We start from the raw sequence: 26,423 nt of genomic DNA, 5'->3' as shown, positions 1-26,423 counted from the left end.
ATATTTATCGGAAACAATCAATCTCTGCATAGTCCTTGAGTATGTAAGTACCAAGTTTCATTGAAATGTAATGCTCACTACTTATATCAAATGCTGAAAATTAATTAATTATGCAAATTAGGTAATTAATATGTACTGATATTACCATAAAAACTATCAGGTCTGTGCAGTGTCATATGACATCTATGTACCAAGTTTCATTGAAATGTGATGATTCGTACTTATATCAAATGCTGAAAATTAATTATGAAAATTAGGTAATTAATATGTACTGATATTACCATAAAAACTATCAGTTCTGTGCAGTGTCATATGACATCTATGTACCAAGTTTCATTGAAATGTGATGATTAGTTCTTGAGATATCAGTGGAAAAACCGAAAATTGAGTAATCATTATGCAAATTAGGTGATTAATATGCACAAATATTTATCGGAAACAATCATTCTCTGCATAGTCCTTGAGTATGTAAGTACCAAGTTTCATTGAAATGTAATGCTCACTACTTATATCAAATGCTGAAAATTAATTAATTATGCAAATTAGGTAATTAATATGTACTGATATTACCATAAAAACTATCAGGTCTGTGCAGTGCCATATGACATCTATGTACCAAGTTTCATTGAAATGTGATGATTAGTTCTTGAGATATCAGTGGAAAAACCCAAAATTGAGTAATCATTATGCAAATTAGGTGATTAATATGCACAAATATTTATCGGAAACAATCAATCTCTGCATAGTCCTTGAGTATGTAAGTACCAAGTTTCATTGAAATGTAATGCTCACTACTTATATCAAATGCTGAAAATTAATTAATTATGCAAATTAGGTAATTAATATGTACTGATATTACCATAAAAACTATCAGGTCTGTGCAGTGTCATATGACATCTATATACCAAGTTTCATTGAAATGTGATGATTAGTACTTATATCAAATGCTGAAAATTAATTAATTATGCAAATTAGGTAATTAATATGTACTGATATTACCATAAAAACTATCAGGTCTGTGCAGTGTCATATGACATCTATGTACCAAGTTTCATTGAAATGTGATGATTAGTACTTGAGATATCAGTGGAAAAACCGAAAATTGACTAATCATTATGCAAATTAGGTAATTAGTATTCACGGATTATTACCAAAAACTAATCAAAACCTAGCATTAGTTCAGAGCATGTATGTACAAAGTTTCATCAAAATCTAATGAGTGGTTGTTTAGATATCAGTGGAACAATCATGGAACAGCTAAAAATCAGCTAATTATCATGCAAATTAGGTAATTAATATGCACGGATTTTTACCAAAAACTAATCAAATTTGTGCACATGTTCAGAGCATCTATGTACCAAGTTTCATCAAAATCCAATGAGTGGCTCTTTAGATATCAGTGGAACAGTCATAGAACAGCTAAAAATCAGCTAATTATCATGCAAATTAGGTAATTAACGAGCATGGATTTTTACCAAAACCTAATCAAATCTGCGCATTGGCCCAGAGCATCTATGCACCAAGTTTCATCAAAAACCGATGTATGGTTCTTGAGATAGCAGTGGAACAGTCGGACACACATACACACACCCACACACACAGACACACTAACTGAAAAGACTACCATTATGTGCTTCGCACATGGGAGTCAATAAACGGCCATGACCAGCCAGCACACTCCGCATAACATGTGAAAATTGTTTTTTCTTTCAGTAAAATTAGTATGAACCCGTGGTCAGCGATTAAAGAATCATAGAATTATAATTGTAGTTAGTAAAAACGGGTGCATGTTCACCGAAGGGTCACAGAATTCTTGTGTCACGCGCCGCCGTTTAAATGAAGACAATGGCAGGTTTCAAAAGTACTAGTAGTCACACCTTGGAGAGGTGTTAAATTTGCCACAACCCAAGTGTTAACAAGCACACAATTCCATAATACATAGTACTGTATATAATAAAGAAATAAAGTGCATGTTGAGTGATAAGTCTGCATGTTTACGAGACGTCCCTCACACATGGAATGTATTTACACGCAACCCGAATCAAATTTGACTTGAAACAAATTGAAACAAAGAAGCGTCTGCCGTTGCTTGGTCAGGATAGAGAAACAATTTTCATGGGTAAATGCTAGTAGAAGACCCTCAATGCCCCAAATACTTCGACCTAACCACTTTATTTGTACAAGTAGAAAAAAGTGTTATGTTTCGTTAAAACATAGACCTTAGAAAAGATAATAACAATAAAAATATACAGTTCACATATATACTCTCAAGCAAAGATCCTGGCATAATTATAGAGAACTTGCCAATTATATTTACACAACACAAAGATTTATTTAACATTTAAATACTAGTTAAATCCTTTTGTATTGTTTTTTGTACAATTCTTACATAAATCTTGTTATTATTTTAAAACTCTTTTTTGCTGTACTTATCCTATGTAAAAAATTGTACACGAAGGCAATAAAGTTATTATTAATATTACTACATGCCCGGGGACTTCACGTTCAAGTATCCAACTTTCCAATACAAAACATGATTAGTATCAGCAATAATTTCTAGTACTGCCTGGATAATTGCGTATTATTAGTTGACATTTTTCTTGTGTTTTTCGTCAATGTATTAAATATAAGTGCGTTGGGAAATAGCATAATTATATTGCGTGAGTGAAAGAGGCTGGTGATACTGTGTCACAACGCAGTTGAATGCGTTCTATTTATTTCCAACGCGCGTGGTCGGCACCTCTGATTGTGTTTATTTTGTATTTTTATTTTCAAAATGTATCACTGGCTGCGTTTTTTGTTGTTACGTCTCGCAAATGTCCAAGGTTCAAGTAGTCTGGTTGAAACGTGCGTTCCCATTGGTCGACAGAATCAACAGTTTATAGGAGGATTTAGCTGAGGGTCTGTACTTCATTACAAAGCTGTTGAAATACCACAAAATTAACATCACGTTATTCCTAATCAGCAAAACAGCGAGTTTGTTGTCCATGTCTTGTCTGAGACAAAATTGCTTTGAAACCAGCCATTGTTTCCATTGGCTCGCGTGTGAGTTCCTGTTCAGCGAGTCTACTTGTACTGATGATAACTGTACTTCTATGATTATTTCAATGCTAACATGTCCATGCTTATTTTAATGAAACATAACACTTTTTCTACTTGTACAAATAAAGTGGTTAGGTCGAAGTATTTGGGGCATTGAGGCTAAGTCTTCTACTAGCATTTACCCATGAAAATTGTCTCTCTATCCTGACCAAGCAACGGCAGACGCTTCTTTGTTTCAATTTGTTTCAATTCAAATTTGATCCGCGTTGTGTGTAAATACATTCCATGTGTGAGGGACGTCTCGTAAACATGCGGACTTATCACTCAACATGCACTTTATTTCTTTATTATATACTATAAGGTTATTACGAAGATACCTCAAAGTATGCACGAAGACAGTACAGCAGCAGTATCGACCGACGCTCAGCGGAGGTTGATGCGACAGCGTACTGTCTGAGTGCATACTTTGAGGTATCTTCGTAATAACCTTATTATTGTACATCTTTTTCTTCCAAGGATACATCATGGGAATGCCGTAATCCAAAAAGTTTAGAACAGAATCAGCGAACTTCTTTGTATGGAGTCAAGTCAAAACCTGGTGGCAGCCATGTTTGTTTTTATTATTAGAGGACGCTTACGCGCGTAATTATTCCATATTTGAAATATGCATTTCCTAATATGGTAGTATGAAAATACCCCGTAAAATACCGCAAAATTACGGCACGCTGTAACTTATGGCGTTACGGTGACAGATGTATTATAATATGTATTATGGAATTGTGTGCTAGTTAACACTTGGGTTGTGGCAAATTTAACACCTCTCCGAGTTGTGACTACTTTTGAAACCTGCCATTGTCTTCATTTAAACGGCGGCGCGTGACATGGAATGACAACCAAACTTTATTGTACTTAGATCTATCTCCATTTTTTGGATACGACTTCAATAAAGACTATTACATTACATTACATTTACATAAGAATTCTGTGACCCTTCGGTGAACATGCACCCGTTACTAACTACAATTATAATTCTATGATTCTTTAATCGCTGACCACGGGTTCATACTAATTTTACCAAAAGAAAAAACAATTTTCACATGTTATGCGGAGTGTGCTGGCTGGTCATGGCCGTTTATTAAATTATTGTGCTTTCACGTTTCCTGTGCAATTTCGTGAAGAGCAAACATCGATTCTATGCAAACGACTGAACAAACTTTTTGATACAGCATCATGCCAATCTTAACCAACCATGTACACATCATTTCATAACCATGCTAAATATTTGATTTTACTGTGATAAAACACAATTGAATGTACGTTGTTATATTATAAGCAAACGTTACAAGCCTTTGTATTACCCCTCGCATAGGGCTTTTTTGCTACTAGCAAACGATACACTTTACCACTCGCATATGCCGTTTTTACCACCAGCATATGGCATATTTTGCTACTTGCGACTCGCAACTTGGTACTCGCATACGGCACTATTTCTAGGTTGTACATACCTCCAAAATAAGGAAAATACGGAAATGAATTTGTTAAATGCAGCTGCCAGAATGTCCACTTGTATTGTTGTCCTAACATTCGTTACATAATAAACATTTAAATTATTTCTTACTTTGGTAAATAGTTTCACTGATATACTAATAAACTTGTCTTTTTTTAAATTTGTAATCCATTTAATGCCTGTTCATACAAACATACAAGTGCAATTGTTAACATATGCCAACAAGCTATTTATCAAAAATAATGCTTGGTGCCACTGACATGATACTTTGTATCAATGTTTGCAAACATCTCGAGTCTCTCTACTTTCCTCTCATGTTTGTGGAAATGTTGAGTTACAATAATGCATACACCGAGAAGTTCCTCAACAATAGGAATAAATATGAATGTAATTAAGCTGAGTGAATCAAGTATAAATGATATAACTTAGTTCAGTTTTAATAGTAAAACAAATGGTTCCATAGTTAGCGTGTCCAAGGTTTATCATCATGTCAAGTATTAAGACCAAAGAAAGCAATTACAATTGTATGAACATTTGAAACAACATTTTTGTTTGAAGTTTTATTGTTACAAGAATAAGTTGCACAAAACTTGGTACAAGGTCATGATTACAGACATGGCATACAGTCAACACTCACCTACAGTATTTACTGACATTAAATGCAGCCACTCTTGGTCCCTGTTGAGTGTTCCATACTTCAACTATTCCCCTTCTAGGAGCATAAATAACAAGAAACAAGGCCACTCTTCCAGTATAACTTTTACCTCGATGACGTCTTTTTAAGCCCGCATCTACTTTATCACTGACATCTTCCAGTACTTGTATCCATCCACACTGCGCATCACGATAACCTAGATAGATGCAGATGCACAAATTATTGTCACATAACAAAATGTCCTTCGTTAACATATACATTAGAACTTATTTGCATCGCATGTTTGAAATTTAAAATCCAACGACGCATTACAGTTTTATAAGAGCAAATAGGTACAGAGTCGGATAAGAACTATTTTATAACAAAACCAAGTCCCAAAAGCTGATAGACTGTGCAGCCTATAACATTCATGGCTATTGTACTCGTAATCCATTAGTAAGCTTTTATAAGAGACTGACCTTTCCACATTCGAAGTGCATGCCCTCTGTTAACATCAATTAGTATAACCCTACCAAAACTATCAGTTGTCACAGCTAGTGTACGACTGGGGGATAGGGTGATACTGTCACCATGGCGACGTAAATCTGGTAATCCAAACCTACAAAAGTTGAAATCAACGCAAGAATTCTCATTGATATCAGCAATGACAGGAGAAGATGAACAGTGGAGTTAAGTAATAACAAACACAGCATGATATTTCAAGTAACAATTTATAGCCTATTTTCAGATACAATATTTTCAAAAGTTACCATTTTTGCCAAATCGAAAAATTGTTCGGTATTTTTTAAGGTAGAATAATACTTGCGTGGATTTTGACATTAAGGCATTTTTTAGTGCAATATACCAGCGACAATTTTGACATGTCTAAAGCTCTTCATGATTAATTGTTTCAGTATTTAGTCAACAGTTTGTGGACTTTTTTAATTCACTGTCAATCTGCATAAAATGACAATTTACCAATGGTTTCCCAATATCAATTATGAAAACACACTTTGTCATTAAAATTCCACTAAAAATAATTTTGTGTTACTTCTAGACATGAACCAGGATATTGTAAAACACTAAATATGATTGTTTCACCATATGTAACTAAGCACAATTTCTAAACATATTCTCACCATTGAAAACAATGATAATATGCTCTAAGACGGGCAAAACACACTATTTTTACTCCATTTTGTACATTGATTTCCCCAGAACCAAGTAATATAAACCCCTATTTATATTTCATTTTCCTTTCAACATGAAATGTCACATTTGTCAAATCAAAGAATATGATTTTTACTAATGAGTAGCAATCTACCTTAATTACAATTTAAATAACAATTTCTACCATGTTCAATAGCATCTCAAATCAGATTTCTGTTGAAAGTTGACAAAAGCTGAATGCATATTGATAACAGTCCATAACAACATGATATAATAAACTCCTCAAGTTTCATCTTGTAATTATCAAACTATTTTGTCAGCTATTTTAAAACATACACAAATTAGATAAGGTACAACAACAGCTGTATTGCCTGGGACACAAATAATTCTGACATTTGCCATCATAAATATATAAGCCATGTACTAATAAACAAAGAAGCAGGTTTCAATGCTACTGGCAGTAATGGTGTTCTGAGCTAAGTGCATTCATTATTCATGGTAACCATGGTAACAATGCCTGTCAGCGTGTACATTACCTGATTGGAAGTGAAGTAGCTGGTTCTACTTTTGGTTTCTTTTTAGCATCTGACTGATCTCCTGTTGGTGACTTGAAACCTAACCATCCACTGCAACAACATATAGAATCCACAAATCAAAATCAAAAAAAGATTTAATAGACAGAACTGCAGGCATGAGATAAATATATTCTTCTTACTCATAATTGAAATACATCGTGTACAGCTAAAAATTGGTTAATTTATGCAGAGATGAGATAGAACCACATCACTGAATGGTTTGACCATGGTACTTGTATGGGATAGAACCACATCACTGAATGGTTTGACTATGGTACTTGTATGGGATAGAACCATATCACTGAATGGTTTGACCATGGTACTTGTATGGGAAAGAACCATATCACTGAATGGTTTGACTATGGTACTTATATGGGATAGAACCATATCACTGAATGGTTTGACTATGGTACTTGTATGGGATAGAACCATATCACTGAATGGTTTGACTATGGTACTTGTATGGGATAGAACCATATCACTGAATGGTTTGACTATGGTACTTGTATGGGATAGAACCACATCATTGAATGGTTTGACTATGGTACTTGCATGAGATAGAACCATATCACTGAATGGTTTGACTATGGTACTTGTATGCGATAGAACCATATCACTGAATGGTTTGACCATGGTACTTGTATGAGATAGAACCATATCACTGAATGGTTTGACCATGGTACTTGCATGGGATAGAACCATATCACTGAATGGTTTGACCATGGTACTTGTATGGGATAGAACCATATCACTGAATGGTTTGACCATGGTACTTGTATGGGATAGAACCATATCACTGAATGGTTTGACTATGGTACTTATATGGGATAGAACCATATCACTGAATGGTTTGACTATGGTACTTGTATGGGATAGAACCATATCACTGAATGGTTTGACTATGGTACTTGTATGGGATAGAACCACATCACTGAATGGTTTGACTATGGTACTTGTATGGGATAGAATCATATCACTGAATGGTTTGACTATGGTACAGTAAAACCTGTCAAAACCGACCCCTGGATAAACCGACCTACTGTCAGAACCGACCGATTTATGTAGTCCCGAAATTTCTCCATAGACGCCTATGTTAAAACAACCTGTGAAATCCGACCACTGTCTACTCCGAACACCGACCGCATTGATCGGCCCCAAGTCCAATATTCACACTGAATACATCGACCATCCGACCAGTTGCACAACGTCCGCTGTCTAGTAATCCGGTCTGCCCGACCTAAAAAGTGTGCATTGTGTTGAATTTACCGTGAACGTCACAGAAACAATATCAAATCTCACACTACAAGTAACGTCCCGTGTAAAACAATAGCAACTGATTAAGTTTTTCACACCACACGCCATCGCATCGCGTGATGTCTGGACAGTGTAATGACCCCGGATATAAACAAATGATCGGGGTCATCAACTTCAATTGCGGTGAAGCACACTGCATTATCACTTCTTCAACGATCAAAACATTGAGTTTTCTTCTTTCCATAACGATTCTGATCGACAATTTTGTGCTTTCGAATGTTTCCGTAAAGGGGGCTTCAAGATTGAAATTTATGATGACGAAGAAGCAGACGATGACAAAGAATTCGGAAACCTTATTTAGCATGTTGCAGAGCCGCAAACACAGTGTAGCGTTGTAGAATACCTCCACTTTGATGAACGTATACTGACTGAAGCAATGTATGACGGCGAGTGGGAGCAACAGATTGTTGAGAATTTTATTGCAGACAAAGAAAACCATGAATCTACAGACAACGACAGTCAAATTATTGACCCCCACGATGACCGTGACTTGACGCATGGCGATGTGCTAGACATGTTGACAAGATTACAAAACTTCGCAGTAAACAAAGACTCCAGCTACTTGACAGATATCCAAAATTTCATAATTCGAACGAACAAAATCGTTGAAAAAAGATGTTCTTTAAAGCGGTGAAAACTTGATGATTTTTTTACATCGTAATTTGATTCATTGACTTAACTTACATGTAGCTCACGTGAACTTACGTTGTGATGTCATTCAAAATGGACGCCTTCAGTTACGATACGCGATACTTACCCGGTCTGTTCCAACAGTTATTTTAATGTTTATTGATTTCATGTACATACCATAATATTCTTGTCTTGTTTGGTAAATTATTTTATTGAAACAATACAATAAATGTAAACACATGTACAATCACCGGAGGCAAACTCCGGTGTCTTTCATTTGTCCCGTGTTTACAGCACATGTAATTGTTGTTTCAATCGAAGTTATGCCCACCCTGAATAAACCGACTCCCTCTGAAAACCGACCATAGATCCCAGTCCCAGTCATGGTCGGTTTTGACAGGTTTTACTGTACTTGTATGGGATAGAACCATATCACTGAATGGTTTGACTATGGTACTTGTATGGGATAGAACCATATCACTGAATGGTTTGACCATGGTACTTGTATGGGATAGTACCATATTACTGAATGGTTTGACTATGATACTTGTATGGGATAGAACCATATCACTGAATGGTTTGACTATGGTACTTGTATGGGATAGAACCACATCACTGAATGGTTTGACTATGGTACTTGTATGGGATAGAACCATATCACTGAATGGTTTGACCATGGTACTTGTATGGGATAGAACCATATCACTGAATGGTTTGACTATGGTACTTGTATGGGATAGAACCATATCACTGAATGGTTTGACCATAGTACTTGTATGGGATAGAACCATATCACTGAATGGTTTGACTATGGTACTTGTATGGGATAGAACCATATCACTGAATGGTTTGACCATAGTACTTGTATGGGATAGAACCACATCACTGAATGGTTTGACCATGGTACTTGTATGGGATAGAACCACATCACTGAATGGTTTGACCATAGTACTTGTATGGGATAGAACCACATCACTGAATGGTTTGACTATGGTACTTGTATGCGATAGAACCATATCACTGAATGGTTTGACTATGGTACTTGTATGCGATAGAACCATATCACTGAATGGTTTGACTATGGTACTTGTATGGGATAGAACCATATCACTGAATGGTTTGACCATGGTACTTGTATGGGATAGAACCATATCACTGAATGGTTTGACTATGGTACTTGTATGGGATAGAACCATATCACTGAATGGTTTGACTATGGTACTTGTATGGGATAGAACCATATCACTGAATGGTTTGACTATGGTACTTGTATGGGATAGAACCATATCACTGAATGGTTTGACCATGGTACTTGTATGGGATAGAACCATATCACTGAATGGTTTGACTATGGTACTTATATGGGATAGAACCATATCACTGAATGGTTTGACTATGGTACTTATATGGGATAGAACCATATCACTGAATGGTTTGACCATGGTACTTGTATGGGATAGAACCATACCACTGAATGGTTTGACTATGGTACTTGTATGGGATAGAACCATATCACTGAATGGTTTGACTATGGTACTTATATGGGATAGAACCACATCACTGAATGGTTTGACCATGGTACTTGTATGGGATAGTACCATATCACTGAATGGTTTGACCATGGTACTTGCATGGGATAGAATCATATCACTGAATGGTTTGACCATGGTACTTGCATGAGATAAAACCACATCATTGAATGGTTTGACTATGGTACTTGTATGGGATAGAACCATATCACTGAATGGTTTGACTATGGTACTTGTATGGGATAGAACCATATCACTGAATGGTTTGACCATGGTAGTTGTATGGGATAGAACCATATCACTGAATGGTTTGACTATGGTACTTGTATGGGATAGAACCATATCACTGAATGGTTTGACCATGGTACTTGCATGGGATAGAATCATATCACTGAATGGTTTGACCATGGTACTTGCATGAGATAGAACCACATCATTGAATGGTTTGACTATGGTACTTGTATGGGATAGAACCATATCACTGAATGGTTTGACTATGGTACTTGTATGGGATAGAACCATATCACTGAATGGTTTGACCATGGTAGTTGCATGGGATAGAATCATATCACTGAATGGTTTGACCATGGTACTTGTATGGGATAGAACCATATCACTGAATGGTTTGACCATGGTACTTGTATGGGATAGAACCATATCACTGAATGGTTTAACTATGGTACTTGTATGGGATTTAGGCAGAGGGTTCTCTGAACCCGCCTATTCACTTAGTTCATACCCACCATAGACTCCGGTCAGTTAAAATGACTATTTTGAACTGTCGGCATTAATCAGCGATTCTGCCAATGACTGAGAAGTAGAATCTAGATCAGGGGAAGCCCCATGACCCCAAGATTCTTTTCCCTTAGGTCACGAACCATGTGACGAGGCCATATGGCAGCGCCATTACGGCTGGCCAATCACTCTGTTTCCTTTCTCTCCGCCTTAAGGACTCAGACCAACGCTATGGTGGGTATGAACTATGTGAATAGGCGGGTTCAGAGAACCCTCTGCCTAAATTCACTACGTTCAACTACCCACCATAGACTCCGGTCAGTCAAAATGATTATTTTGACCTGTAGGCAGAGTCAGACGTCGATAGGTGGCGGGTTTTCCGAGCAAACAGAAAAATTATGAAAGTCTTTTCCCAGTCCAGGAAGAAACACTCTATAATAATCACTCAACACCTTAGTTAAGACTCAAAAAGGGTGGTATCTTACCTTGCCTGTGCTGTCCCAAGAGCAAGAAGCCAAAATGCCGGCCTATCCTGCCTGCCTGGGCTGTAATACCAAGACATGTGCATGGGACCCCGTCCTGAATCCTTAGTACGGTTTGGTACCAACTCCGTGCTCGAACCGGGCAGAGAAGCAATTCCTCCTGACCCTCCAGGCCGACAAAATTTGACAGCCGGGGGATGACGATCGGGTGAGGATTGTGTCCTGGGATATGGTTCTTGGCAAGAAACCCGATTCGTGTCTTTAGCACAACTTGATTGTCTATAATGGCGGTACATCATCCGAGAAGGACAATGCCCCCAGCTCTGGCCGACGCCTACCTGAGACGAGGGCCAGTAGGAAGGCTATTTTCCACATCAAAAATTTGAGTGGTGCTGATCGGAGGGGCTCAAAGGGCGCTCTGCTTAGAGCGGACAACACAAACGACAAGTCCCAGTTGGGCGGTACCCTTGTATGGTGTCTCGGCGTCTGAAAAGCAGTAAATAGTCTACTAATAATAGGACAATCGGCTAGTCTTGTTCCCATACGTTTGAATGGTGGGGGACAAGGCCGATCTGTAGCCAACGATCGCTGCGTAGGACAAACCCACTTCGTCAAACAGGTGGACGAAGGAGCCTGCTACCTGGCCAATAGAGGGATGGTATGGATCAATCACCAATGAGTGTATGCTCGCAACCTAGAAATGTAGGCCATGTTGGTGGAATCCCTGTTCGCCCTGGCCAGGAAGTTGGCAGCCCGCTCAGATAAAGCTTTCGTATGTGCGGGTCTACTGAGAGCCTCTATGCTTGTAAGTGATGCCCGCTGGGCTCATTGGTAGTGCGCCATCCGGTTGGGACAGCAGGTCCGGTAAGTCCGGAAGCACTACTGGTGTTTCGACTAGCATTTCCGACAAAAGTGGAAACTAGGCCTTGCTTGGCCAATTGGGTGCGACCAATGACAATATGCAGGTGTGCACCTGTCAAAGTTTTCTCCGGTGCCCAGTGAACTAGCGGGAAGGGAGGAAAGGCGTACACAACTAAGTGGGTCCATGGGGTTAGCAAAGCGACCCTTGCCCAGGCTCCTGGAGTCAGGAGCTTGGCGTTCCTGGGTGCGGCAAACCAGTCTATCCTTGGATCGTCCAACAGCCGAAACAGCCTGGAGGCTACCCACTGGGGTATCAGCCACTCCGTGTTCTGGAGACTTCCTCACCCCTGGAAGGTGGTGTGCGGTTAGCTCCACATTGTATTCCAGGCACCAAAGAAGGATTTGCTCTGCTAGGAGCGACAGCGATGGGGACCTACTTGAAGGAGATCACCGCTGCGTTGCCTGTGCGGAGCAGGACTCTGTGGTCTCGAACTACGGGTAGAAAGCGTAGTAGTGCTAAGTGCACTGCTTTCAGTTCGAGCTGGTTGATATGGTAGTCCCGAAAGTAATGAGGGCCATATCCTTGGGCTTGTTCGTCTAATAGACATCTGTTACCGAGATCAAAACCCACCTATCTAGTTCCCATAGAAGAGCTCGGCGTTGTAACAACAAGAGTTATACCGGGCGGCTGCGTAGTGCGGCCTGGGGAGCCACCCTACGAACCGAGGTCATCATTCCGATGATCCACATTAGTTCTCCGAGGGACACTGAGGGAACGCTGACTAGGCGTTCGACTAGGCTGCTTAGCACTAAGCAACACGCTTGAAATAGCTATACCAAGCTTACCTCTGTGTCAAACCCCATGCCCAGGAACACCAACTGCGCGTTGGGTCGAGATGGTACTTGTCGATTTACTAAAGAGTCCAACTGGTGAAAAAAATCCTATGTTAGCCTGACGTGTTAACCCCTTGTCCGGGTTGTGTAATAACCAATCCGCACTCGGACAGACAGGGAGAGACGTGCTGACGGGGTTGCTTTGGATCCTGACGCCCGTGATCCCATAAGCGTTGAATCAACCGCAAGTGGTCGCCTTAGGATCAGGGGTGGGGGTATGTACATCGTATCACTAGGATCGGTAAGAAGGGAGTCAAAACCCACACCGGAGACTGGACACAAGGGTAAATTAGTTACTGTTGTACCATTACCGCGCGACGAACCCTGGTAGGGGGGGGGGTGCAATGTGTGCCGTGCCCTGCCCTGAAAGCCCTGCCCCCGAGATCGGAGGCTTGGCTCCCAGCACCCCGTGGCATTCAGTGCCCGAGGCCCCAGAGGAAACCTGATGCAATTAGCCTGAGCCTCGGCCTCACCCAAATTAGTGGGAGAGCCGTGGCTGGGAACGAGAGGTTCCCCAAAAAGAGACGTGTTTGAATGCAAACGATGCTTTCGTGTTTCTTCCTGCTTGCCCACCGGGGGCGCAGTGGAGACAGCTCGCGCCGACTGCGTCTGATCTACCCTGCCTGCCAGGGACGCAATTTGCCCTGACAGTCCTTTGACCAAAGCCCTTAACTTGGAGGCAAACCTGGTGCCGTGCGAGGAAGGATCCACAAAGGAACCCGCAACGGGCCCCATAGGAGGAAAAACCTCCAGGGGCGCAGCCTTGCTGTAGCCAGTAAAATCGGATAAACCACCACCTGAAAACACAGACTGTGAGAATGCCCTCAGATCAGTGGGGGGAGACCGAAAAAATATTGGTACCTCCACTGTCGGGCCTCCTACTCTACGTCCCGGTACACGAAGCACCGGTAGCCGAGCGTGAGGACTTTCCACTCATGCCAAACACGCAACTCACTTTAACCGATTTTTACTGGACGCGCGACCTTGCTGTGAAAATACGAGCGACGTGCTCAGTCTCAGCCATTTTGATGGCTCTGAAAAAATATCTCAGGCCTCAGAACTCCAGTGAAAAACACACGCCTTCAAGGCAAAAACCCTGAACCCAAAAGGAATATCGGATGCAGATTCTATGCTGGTAAATTCTGAATATAACCACTGCATAGTCGACTCAAAAACGAGGACATCCAAAAAACGGCAGCGAGTCCTGGGGCTGTCATTACATCTATTCATTTCTAAATACGTAAAATGAAGACGACATGCATGAGGGAAGTGAATTACAGTAGTAAAATGTGACGTAACGCAATCAACAAGTGATTAAGCTACGACGCCCGGGTTTTATTTCTTTGTTGTGAAAAATGCTACACACAAAGGGGAAAACGACACAAGGGTAAAAATGACAAGGAAAACTTATCCTACCAGCTACAATGTCGAATGCCGCCTAGCGGCAACAACCCGAGCTAGAAACCCGGACAAGAAAAAGCAAGCGATCCAGGCAGAGCTCGCTAGATTTCATCTCCACTCGAGGCAGAGAAAAAAATCAGAGTGATTAGCCAGCCGTAATGGCATCGCCATATGGCCTTGGTCATAGTCATTTTGACTGACCAGAGTCTATGGTGGGTAATTGAATGTAGTGAATAGAACACATCACTGAATGCTACCATGGTACTTTGTCTTCATAGATTTATAACCTTGACAAGAACAGAGAATTCTGAAACTAAGTTAACAACTGCATACATCTTACTTTGTACATATCATTTGGCATCACTGTCATGCAAAGTAATGAAAGATCTGTACAAATTACCTGGCAGCTGAGAATTGAGAGAACAATGCAGACTTCAGTTTACTAGCCACTGCTGCAGCAACATCAGATAACAATGGCTGTGTACTTCCCTGTAAAATAATATCAGGAGTGAAATGGGATGTGAATCACTGATGTGACAAACTTTGTTTTTTTCTCAGGGTAATAACCATTTTTACATGTTTTCAAATAGACATTTCAAAAAGACATCTAGGTGATGATGACATATTATGCACATTATCGTCAGTAAATTATGTCTTCATGAAAAAGTTCAAGAAGTAAAATTGGTGCATTACCTCTAATGCATAGTAAACTCCTACAAATGGTCCAATCCCAGTTGTCAGGTATTTAGATGCAGCAGGTGGGCTGGTTTTAATAGATGCCTTATAACCACCTAATATGGATGCTGTCTCCATCTGATTAAATGAGCATGGTGTTATCACACCTGAACAAACAAACACATATAGGGTTGCTTTAAGTTTAAGTTTTATTTCTGCATGCATTGTCAAATATCACTTGAATGCAACTTCCCTCAGTGTATTACTGGTTTTATTAATTCATCTATTGAATACAAAAGGATATATTCTGCGCAATATCATTTGCTTAACAATTTTTAATTATTTATCATATGAAGCAAAAGCAAAATTTGTGTACTAGCATATAGCACATAGGTCACAGTTGTACCAGTATTACTAAGAAATATAGACTGTGATTGATGGGAGATGCTACAGTATTACATAACAATAATCAACTTGCAAGTTCAGCTCGCCAAGATTTTGTAAACATGTTTGAAACTTTGGAAAAGCTTTAGTGTTGAAATCAAGTCTGGTGACTCCCAGTAATTCCAAGATAAAATTGTCTGTAGTCTAAGGTTCAATTGACAAATTACAGAAATTTCTAGATTTACATCATTTTCACAACTAATTCTTAATTAAACCAGAAACAAATATGTAAAAATAACATTGCATAAAGGTTAATAACAAACAATATAGCGCTCACCAGCAGACACATGGTCTGTAATTCTCTCTTGTTCCTGTAAACCCCATTTCTTATATGCTAAGGGAGGGAGTTGTATAACATCACTACCACTAGCTGCAGCTGACAAGGCAAATAATAACAAAGTGACATTATGTACCAAATAAAGGTATGTGGAGGGATCGGTACTCTCTTATTTCACAAAATAAGAATTGTGTGCCCCCTAGTTGCACCATCATTCTGGGCCATCAAGACAATTCATACTGTGCCCGATTTTTAAAAATGTTGATGAAGTTGCAGCAATGATTTTCAAGCCTGTTTATCAAAGCAATCAGGATGTTATTTTTGCATGAAATACTGCTATATAACATTTGTAGGGACATCAAAATTATGAAGCTATTGGAAATAAATAAATTAAAGGAATCAGTTTGCTATAATTAGGTTCAATCGGCAGATGAAAACGCCAAAATTGCTTGTTTCCAAAGGGTTAGTGTGACATTGACATATTGATATGCAAATTAATAATTTGTGAAACAAACAGGGAATAACCACTAAGTGTTTGTAAACACTCACTGCGATAGAATCATTACCGGATAACTCAACGTACATGCTTACACACCCAATTCGAAAAAAAACAACTTTCGTAAATTAATTTGTCAAACATGCCAACTTTCTTGAAAATAGCATAATTCAACAAAAAAAATACGTAACGGTAATTGTGACCTTCAAAGGCAAGCATTCAATCATTTGTGGTCACGGGTGATTTCCAGACAATTCGTAAATTTCGGAAAAACATTTATTAAATAGTTGTCGTTTTCTGAATAGCCAGAACAGAAGAGGTCCAATCTATCATGGTTACTAGTAACTGTGGATCTATACACTTTGTCTTAACAGCTCCTGTTTGTTATTCAAATTGTTCGCAGTCATTCGAACAAAAGAGATGCAAATCTCAACATTGCCAGTGAATAAACATTGCATTGTCTTTGAAACTTTTACGCACATGATTAAACTAGAGTTGTTTATTTTAGTTATGTTATTTCGATAGTTTAGAGTACATTTCATAAATCAAGAAATTATTTTTTGAACGCAAATAATACATAAGTCACTTTTATGACTTTGTGTAGGGAATGTTTCAAAACAATGTTAATTCTCAGACAACTAATAATTTATTAGTTGTTTGAGGTTTATTGTAGCAAACCAAAGAGATACAATTTTGTTTGTAGCTTCCGGAGAAAACCAATATCAATAACTGACAAAGCAATTGCTGTTCAATTACATTTACTATCTTGAGAATTTTAATTTTGCTAGTTTTGCTGGGTTTCACTCATCGCATGGCTTCAATATTGTGAGATGATAATAATCAAAACAAAATAGTAAGAGCTATGAAGCCATGTGAATTACAGTTGTGTGTATGAAGCCATGAGCACATCTGTTTTTGTAAAATACTAGACAAAGCAAAGACACTGTGATGACGCATGGAATACAGAAAAAGGGCCTGAAGCATGTGCACTGCGTACACGATATGCTAATAACCTGTAACGAGGTTATGACGTGGACATATCTCATGAATATTATTAGAAAGTGAAATTATTAATCAAAAGCATTTAGTATGAAATGCCAGAAATACGTATATTCGGTCTTGACCCCCACTCTGTCTATTGTGGTTATTGTGAAGACAGTAAACGCTTTCTATCCTTCTAAACTGGTCGCCAAGCAACGGCAAGTCGAAATAGGTCTCGATTGCATACAGCGCCACCAGTGGCTGTTTCCTGCTTCATGCGTCTAGATTGCGTCATATAAAACAACATTGAATTTCTTTTCAATGGCAGAGATTGACAGCCCAACTAGTGGGCAATTTTGATAAAAAAAAGACTGTAAAATTAATAGATCAAGAATGGAAACATTGAAAACAAAAATAGTTTGTACGCAAATAAAAAGGGCAAAATGATTTGTTTGTTTCCAATAGTTTTCTACTTTTTGATGTCTCTGCAAATGTTATAACAGTATTTCACATAAAACGATCCCGGTTTTATGTGAAAGGAGGTGCACAATGCTCATTTTGGGAAATGCGCCAGCGCATTCCGGTGGCACAGAGTACCAATTTTGAGTCTCCCAAACTGCACCCGAATACCAAAATACATATACAATTTTAAATGGGCACAGACACAAATGGAACATTTGGAATTGGGTTGTGAAAAAAAAATACAACACTTAATACATCACAATAACAATTGACAGAAGAAAAGGATGTTTATTAGACTAGACAAGTGAAATCCCAACATGCATATACTGTATTTGCTTTCACTATTAGTAGCGGCATCTCAAATAGAAGTGCATATAAACCCTAAATATAGTTTGTTGTATACTATATCAATAAAATAATATTTTGACCATAGAAACACATCTGCCTTTCATGTAAGCACATAGGTTACTAATAGAGCAAATACAGTAGTTACAGAAAACACATATGTACGTTACAGAGTTCCATTCTTAGCATTAATTAGAGGGAGTGGGAGCCTTAGGTCTCAAGAAGGGAAAGGTTGTAACCATATGTGAAAAAAAGTGATAGTCAAGTAGTATTGCTTAGCAACATATAGCATGAATACAAAACAGCTGTTTTGCCATGCCAAGTTTTTTGTATATTAATAACATTGATTTGATTTGCCACCTACAAATGTATGTATTTTATCATAGTACTGTAAATGCATTAATTATTCACTGGGTTTTAATGTTTCTATTTTCGCTGATTAGTAAAATCTGCTAAATTAAATTCACTTGAACATGTAAAATAACAATAAACTCATAGTTTCTTTGACAAAATTAAAACCAAGTGAATATACTCAAAACATCAAAATGGTGAAATTAAATGTCAGTGAAAATAAATGGTTTTACAGTACATTGGGTGTTAAATAGTCACACTAGTGACACAATTACATCCAAATTACTACATAGGCCACAATATATCAGTAACATTAACATGCACTATTTTTCAGACACAAGCCTTACCTCTTGCCACTTGATTTCTGCAAGCTCTCAAAGACTGGAAAAGACTGAAACCATCAATTGTAACTAAAGCTTTTGGATATAGTATTGTTAATTCTTCAATCTGTTCCGCTATACCGGAATGTCTTGGCAATTCATATGTGCGACATTTCAGTTTTAACACACGTTCTTCATGCAGTAACTGGGATATGAGTAAAGCACCATTCTAGAAAAAAGCAAGAGTAATATACATTGCATAATCTTGTGGTGATTCACATTACTTAGACTTTTGATGAAATAATCATGATAGTAATCGGATTAACGATGGATGTGGCAAACAAACATTTGACACAGTGATTTACTGAAATTTTGTTATTCCCTGTGAATGACTAAAACCAGTTTTTGCATTTTTATCAATTTAAAATGGCCACCAGAGTAGGGCTTAGCAATATGAAGAAATCACTGTTTCCAAAAAATCAAGTTTAGGTGTTTTTCATTAGCTCTTCTTTCAATCAACAGAACATCAAGATATTTTTTAGTTCTTTTAAAATTATTAACATTTTGTCCAGTTTGACATCACATGAAAATACCACACATTAATTCGCAGGATAAATAACAAGACATTTTGTAGAGCTTTTGAAATTATTAACAATTTGTCCAGTTTGAGACCACATGAAAATACCAGATATTAATTCTCACCTCTGTATACATTCGTATACAACCAGATGTGAATCCTACCATAATACAAGTCCAATCAGGACCTCCATGTGAGCTTGTCTTCTGAGACACCAGTGGCACACACAGCAAACTGCTAACACATTCACTAAAATGAAAAACCAATGCAAGTAAAACAGAATGAGAAATACTCATAGTAAAGTTGTATAAAGTATTTACATATAATGACAGAATAATTTATAGAATGTTAAATGACAAAACTAGATATATTAAAATCTACTCATAGTGATTTGTTATGTTAAATTATCCTCAAGTAATACATGTGTGTCCTGCTGGTCCTGTGTGGTCTCAGTATAATTTCAAAGTTGACCTAGAATAACATGTATGCATAATTAATTAGGTCATATGATAATGAACAGCTTTGCCAAAACCATTACACACATGAGAGGTGATGTATTTTATTGCCATATAAGGTGTTTTGTTTGAAGTTTATGTATGATTGATGAGGTCATATGACATGTTATGTACTGAATACAATCACTCACCAATGTAGTTTCATAACAGTTAGTGTATTGTCTCTATCTTTAATAATTATCGTTGAAATTCCTGATTCCCTAATTAGCATCAGACGCAATGTACTTCTATTTGCGCATGCGGACCCTACCTAGCAACGGACTAAGGTAGGACAAAAATATAATAAGTCAAAAGAGCACCGGTAGAGATGCAACCTGGAAAAAGTCAGTGGTATATTTTAAACAGTTTTTTAAAGATAGCGGACTGGGTGTGGATGGGCACAATCGAGGGCAGCTAGGAGAACTATCTAAAGGGGAGCAGAGGTCTGGCTTTTGACACTCTGTACACGAAATTTGAGATCTATGAATGAATTCTGTCGATAAAAACAACTTGTATGTGCTGCGAAATGCCCTAAATATCAGGTATAAAACGGGCTGTGAAGTAGACAACAAATGTCAGTTTGCCTGGCGTCATTCGCTTCTAGAGGGCCAGTCAATGACGTCATCAGTGAACACTGATAATAGACCATTTTGCATTCACCGCGAGAAATACGCGTTATGTGTGAAATCGAACGTAAAAACAGGACAAACAAAGTCATAGCGTCGTAGTGGCGTCAAACATCGCGTGAGATTTGACAAACGCGAAGTATTTTGGGGGACATTTCCATGCTTAATAATGTGCTGTCCACATTTGATGATAAGCAATTTTGATTAAGTAAGGGTATTCGGAAGCAATATTCCTCTGTCGAAGATCGGCCGGTTGATGTGAGTTACGAAATAAAGAAATTCTAGTTCAAAATCAAATTGTTCGACTTTTGCGGCAGACGTTTGACGCGCGTCTTTCATACGTCTCGTGAGATCTCGCAATTGTACAGAAAATCCCCTATTGAACCCATTCATTCTAGTATGTCAATCTCTTAGAAGTGCTACTATGAAAGACCTTGTTAACTGACAATTTAAAAGTTGAAACATGGCGAGGTGTTGTGCGTATGATCATTGCATGCAAAATCATTGAATGTCCTATTTTGACCATATACTTGTATTTGTAATTTATTGAGCAAATACAGCATACAACTGCAATGATCAAGGTGGTTATATATTACATAATTATATTAATATTTAATGGAATAATGACCATATATAATGACTTGATGCCAGACAACATAATTATAGTACCATTTGCATGTCTCTATCTGCAATAGTAGTTATGATATTACAGTTATGCATATTATTGAGGTCACAAGACCATATATAGTCATATCATTTTGTCAGATGCCTTCATTATGTCACTGGTTACATGTCACTCTCTGCAGCAGTGCTTTAGTACGTTTCAGTTAATATGCATATTAAGGACACATGAAACGCTTTATACTAAATAGGTAATTTATATGGACAGAATTCAATCCTGAAGTAATCAGATCTGTGGATTACCCAAAAGCAACAATGTACCTAGCATCATTAAAATTTGATGAGTGGTACTCATGTTATCATGTTATAACACATAATATGCATGGATTTGAACCAAAAACTAATCATTTCTATTTTCTACACATTATCCCAGAGCATCTATGTACAAAGTTTCATTGAGATCTCTTAAATAGTACATGAGAAACAAGTGAAAATGCTTGAAATTGGCTAATTAATATGTAATTAATATGGGTGGATTTCAACCAAAAACTAATCAGGGTTGAGCATTATCTATATGACAAGTTTCATTAAAATCTGATAATTGGTTCTTGAGATATCAGTAGAACAGTCACACAATTTAACTTGACTTGCCATTATGCACAATGGTTCTCTGAGTATGGAGGTGAGTTAACAAATGTGTGTCTATAAAACAGTAATGTTTATTTCTGTGAGACACTGTGTTTTTAAGCTGTGAGAAATATGTCAAACTCATTTTAACTCAGAAAGAGTTAGTTTGGAAGGTTTAGTAACAAATGTTAAGAGCATGGTAATATATGTGCTATACTGTATATATACTAATTTAGGCATTACTTTTGGAACATTTAAAATTTTTAATTTATGTTATGTACAGTAACTGACACTTTATTACAGAATACAATGTTTATTGCGACGAGTTTGAATGGGTAAATTTGGTTTTTACAATGAACTATCATCACTATGATAAAAACTGATAAAAACAATCATGCCACTTTTCCACGAAAATTATATAAACAAGCCATGCATGGCACAGTCCCCGTTAGTTATCAAATTTAAGATATATAGTTTTGTTTATAGTGATATAGCTGGAATATAACCATGTCAGGAATATGATTTTTTAACATTAAAATGATTGACATTTGTATCTGATCGTCAAAAAAGTACTTGTCCATATTGAGAGATATTGCTCTGGAACAGCATTCAAAATCAGCCATTTTGAATACATGTATATATATATATAACATGATGTACAACGAATATATAAAATTTGAATATAATCAGTCAAAGCATTTAAGAGATATGGCTCTAGAAGCCCAATCATTAAAACAAAATGGCTGCCAGTCAACCATTTTGAATCCAATCTGAAAAATAAAATGACGTACATCAGGAACCTGTAATGTCTAATGTATGTACCAAGTTTGAACAAAATCCATCCATAAATGCCAGAAATGCTTGATATTTGATAATTTTTTAGCACAAAAATGACCACCATTCGGCCATTTTGAATAGGATCGTCAAACCAATATATCTGTTTATAATGAATATTTAAAATTTGAATATAATCAGTCAAAACAAGGCGAAGATATGGGTCAAGAAGCCCATTCATTAAAACAAAATGGCCGCCAGACAGCCATTTTGAATCTGATCTGAAAAATAAATCATGTGCATCAGGAACCTGTAATGTATAATATATGTACCAAGTTTGAACGAAATCCATCCATAAATGCTTGATATTTGATGATTTTTTAGCACAAAAATGGCCACCATTTGGCCATTTTGAATAGCATCATCAAACCAATATATCTGTCTATCTATGACATGATGTATAATGAATATTTAAAATTTGAACATAATCAGTGAAAGCAAGTCAGAGATGTGGCACGAGAACCACATTCATTAAAACAAAATGGCCGCCAGTCGACCATTTTGAAACTTATCTGAAAAACAAGGTCCCATAATGTCTAATGTATATACCAAGTTTGAACAAAATCCATCTGTAAACAGCCGAGAAATGCTTGATTTTTAGGATTTTTTAGCACAAAAATGGCTGCCATTCGGCCATCTTGAATCAGATCGTAAAACAAAATAATGTGCATCAAGGTCCTATAATGTCTAATGTATATACCACGTTTGAACAAAATCCATCTGTAAACAACCGAGAAATGCTTGATTTTGATGATTTTTAGCACAAACATGGCCGCCATTCGGCCATCTTGAATGAGATCGTGAAACAAATTGACGTGCATATGTATAATATCATGTATGATGTATGTGTAAGTTTGATTGTGATTGGTCCAGGCATTTTTAAGATACAGGTCCGGACGCACGCACAGACGCACGCACGGACACACGGAGGTCAGAACATAAGTCCCTGTTTTCAGACTGCGTCCGAACGGGGACTAATAAATAGTCCCACAGTCTCGCGCACATTGGAATGCACCTGGGCTCAAACAAGTATAAAATAGCTATAGAAACAGACGATAATGTAATAAACGTATGTTTGAAAGAATATGAATCATATGTTAAAAAAAAATATTGTCTCAAATTATCACCATTCTATGCTTGAAAAAAATTAAAATCTGTGAAACAGGAACATTGACAATTATTATTTATATTCATTGCCCGTGCATACACAGGCATGTCAAGGAACTGTCATGCGCACTGTGAAAGTTTTCACAACATTGATTTTCACAGAAAATACTAAATTGGTCCCTATTTTACCCCCACACAAAAATATTGTTATATTGGTTCAAATTGCTACATTTTGTGTGAATTATAGGTATTCCAATGGGGTATCAATTGTACGTGAATCGAACCATACACTATCTTCACACTCATCACCTTTTCACTATTCCTCATCATCAGCACGGTTAAAACAAATGAACATTACTTTTGTTATCATGTTGAAATACTAAAAAATTTTTTTGTGACTGCAAAAAAACTTTGAGATGTCTATTTTAGAACAGAATGATAACCTTTCACCTTCACCTGAATTAGAATAATTATGGTAACAATAAAGAACACTCACCCTTCTTGATGATTTAAATGTCCCTTGAATGAAATTCGATATTTACTTCCAGTTCCACCACTTTCTTGTACATCCCATTTCTCTGTTGTTAACATACACAAACAGTCACATCAGAATTCAATTAAAATGTTGATATCAGTACACATTGCCATCCTTAGAAGGATCCATACAAAATACACATTACTAATTTGCACATGTTCCTATGACCTATGACCCCCTGGTCAATACTGTCATTATGAGGTCACTGATTTGCTTAAAGCGTTGGCTTGTTCATTGGATTACTTTTTACTGGATTAAAAAGACAATAGACAGAATGTTGTATAAACAACAAGAACAATAGTATCCCGTGATTCCATGGTGCAATCCCGGAAATTGAAGAGTCCCAGTTAGTTTAACAAAAAAATGCAAATAGAAATGTTATGTTTATGTAATTTTATCATATTTATAACAATTGACAACTTAATTTATATGCTGTAAATGCAAAGGTTGCAACAGTGAAATATCAAGTAACATGGAAAGTTAGAAGCTAAACTTTTAACCATTTGTATACCAAACAAGTTTTTTTCAAGATTTGATGACACTAGGATAACATATACTGAAATTATTGTCAACGCAACAAAAGTTGACAATAAAGAAAAGATGACATTTTGTCCCAAGCACTTTCTCATGTACGTGTATTTCAAGAAAACTAGCAAAGTGAATTACACAGGCTGTATTTACATAATCATTATATGGATTATCGGTACTTACGTGTCAGGAACACTGCCCTTTGTTTGTATGCAATAGCCAATATATCATGACTTGGTGATAAACTAATACAACATTCTTGCAACCAGGTCTCCTTGATGTTGTCAGTATCAACCTTACCCTTTGAAAACAGATATATTGTCAGAATTACATCTATCAGTTACATTATGACAATATTTATAGATTTATCGCTATGTTATGACAGAGTTGATATGAATTAGTGCAAATTGGAGAAAACACATGGCTAGTATTTAAAGTGCCTGTGAAATGTCTGCTATTTTCACGCCTAAAATTATCCATTGATACATAAATATTATTAATTTTTATGTTTCTAAGCATGAATTATTTTTTAAAAGTGAAAAAATGTGTTTTAAACTCAATCTACGGCAACTTTATTTTTGTGTATTTTAAAACGAGGCTCCTCATTAGCATCTTATTTGCATACAGAAATTCCCCTTGTGACGTCAGAAGGGCAAGTCGCATGGCAGCTTGCATTGCCGATACGTGTAAATAAGGCAAATTTCTTCTGCAGTTTTCTAGTCTTTGACTAAATTTTCATTTATGTACTTGTTCGTCGAGGAGGAATGGACCATAATGAACACATAGTATCAATTTTTGTTGCATGGGGTTGAGTTAGATGCGAAATATGTCCGTTCTGGTGTAGCTGGTCACCGTGATCGTCAGCGGCGCACGTTTGTACACAGTCGCTGGACAAAATAGAATTTGACGTCCGAATTATCTCGTTATTTAGCAGGTTACTAGGCACGTCACTACATCACTATTTCATTGATCGTTTGAGTAAAACTTTCAAAATTAAAATAAAAGAGAACATATTTTGACATGCTAAACATTAGACTATAGTGATCACTATAAAATAATTAAAAAAAACGACAAATCACAGTTACTAAATAAATGACAGCCGCGTGGAAATAAATTGAAATTTTGTTGAAATAGGTGAACGCGTCAGGTCACGACAAAGGCAAGTGCGTTAAAAGCGGCGTTTAATTGGATAACAAAAATAATCAAGATCAACACACATACAGATTAATTCAGAGTGGATTCGAGTTAGCGTGATCCATGGCGTGATTGTCATAATTATAACATCATATTAAAACTTTATTTGGTGGAAACACATTGACCAAGCCCGGATTCTAATTTTATAAATTATT

General features: G+C 37.2%; 1 protein-coding gene across 1 annotated transcript in view; it reads right to left on the bottom strand.

Moving 5' to 3' along the window:
* LOC100369714 (rab3 GTPase-activating protein non-catalytic subunit-like) overlaps positions 1-26,423 on the bottom strand; it is a 55,700-nt gene that overhangs the window by 21,855 nt on the left and 7,422 nt on the right. Inside the window, exons 3-12 of the mRNA XM_085495162.1 lie at positions 25,258-25,375; positions 24,508-24,589; positions 19,828-19,951; positions 19,153-19,354; positions 16,171-16,269; positions 15,468-15,616; positions 15,175-15,263; positions 6,890-6,979; positions 5,663-5,802; positions 5,187-5,400 (exon numbers count right to left, since the gene is read on the bottom strand). Coding sequence (XP_085351288.1) covers positions 5,187-5,400; positions 5,663-5,802; positions 6,890-6,979; positions 15,175-15,263; positions 15,468-15,616; positions 16,171-16,269; positions 19,153-19,354; positions 19,828-19,951; positions 24,508-24,589; positions 25,258-25,375 — 1,307 coding nt within the window. The remainder of the gene's footprint in view (positions 1-5,186; positions 5,401-5,662; positions 5,803-6,889; positions 6,980-15,174; positions 15,264-15,467; positions 15,617-16,170; positions 16,270-19,152; positions 19,355-19,827; positions 19,952-24,507; positions 24,590-25,257; positions 25,376-26,423) is intronic.

The sequence above is a fragment of the Saccoglossus kowalevskii genome, chromosome 2, assembly GCF_978046115.1.
Source record: "Saccoglossus kowalevskii chromosome 2, keSacKowa6.1, whole genome shotgun sequence".
NCBI classification, from domain to species: domain Eukaryota; kingdom Metazoa; phylum Hemichordata; class Enteropneusta; family Harrimaniidae; genus Saccoglossus; species Saccoglossus kowalevskii.
The sequence above is the reverse complement of the archived record's forward strand: the minus strand, read 5'-3'. Positions and strand labels throughout refer to the sequence as shown.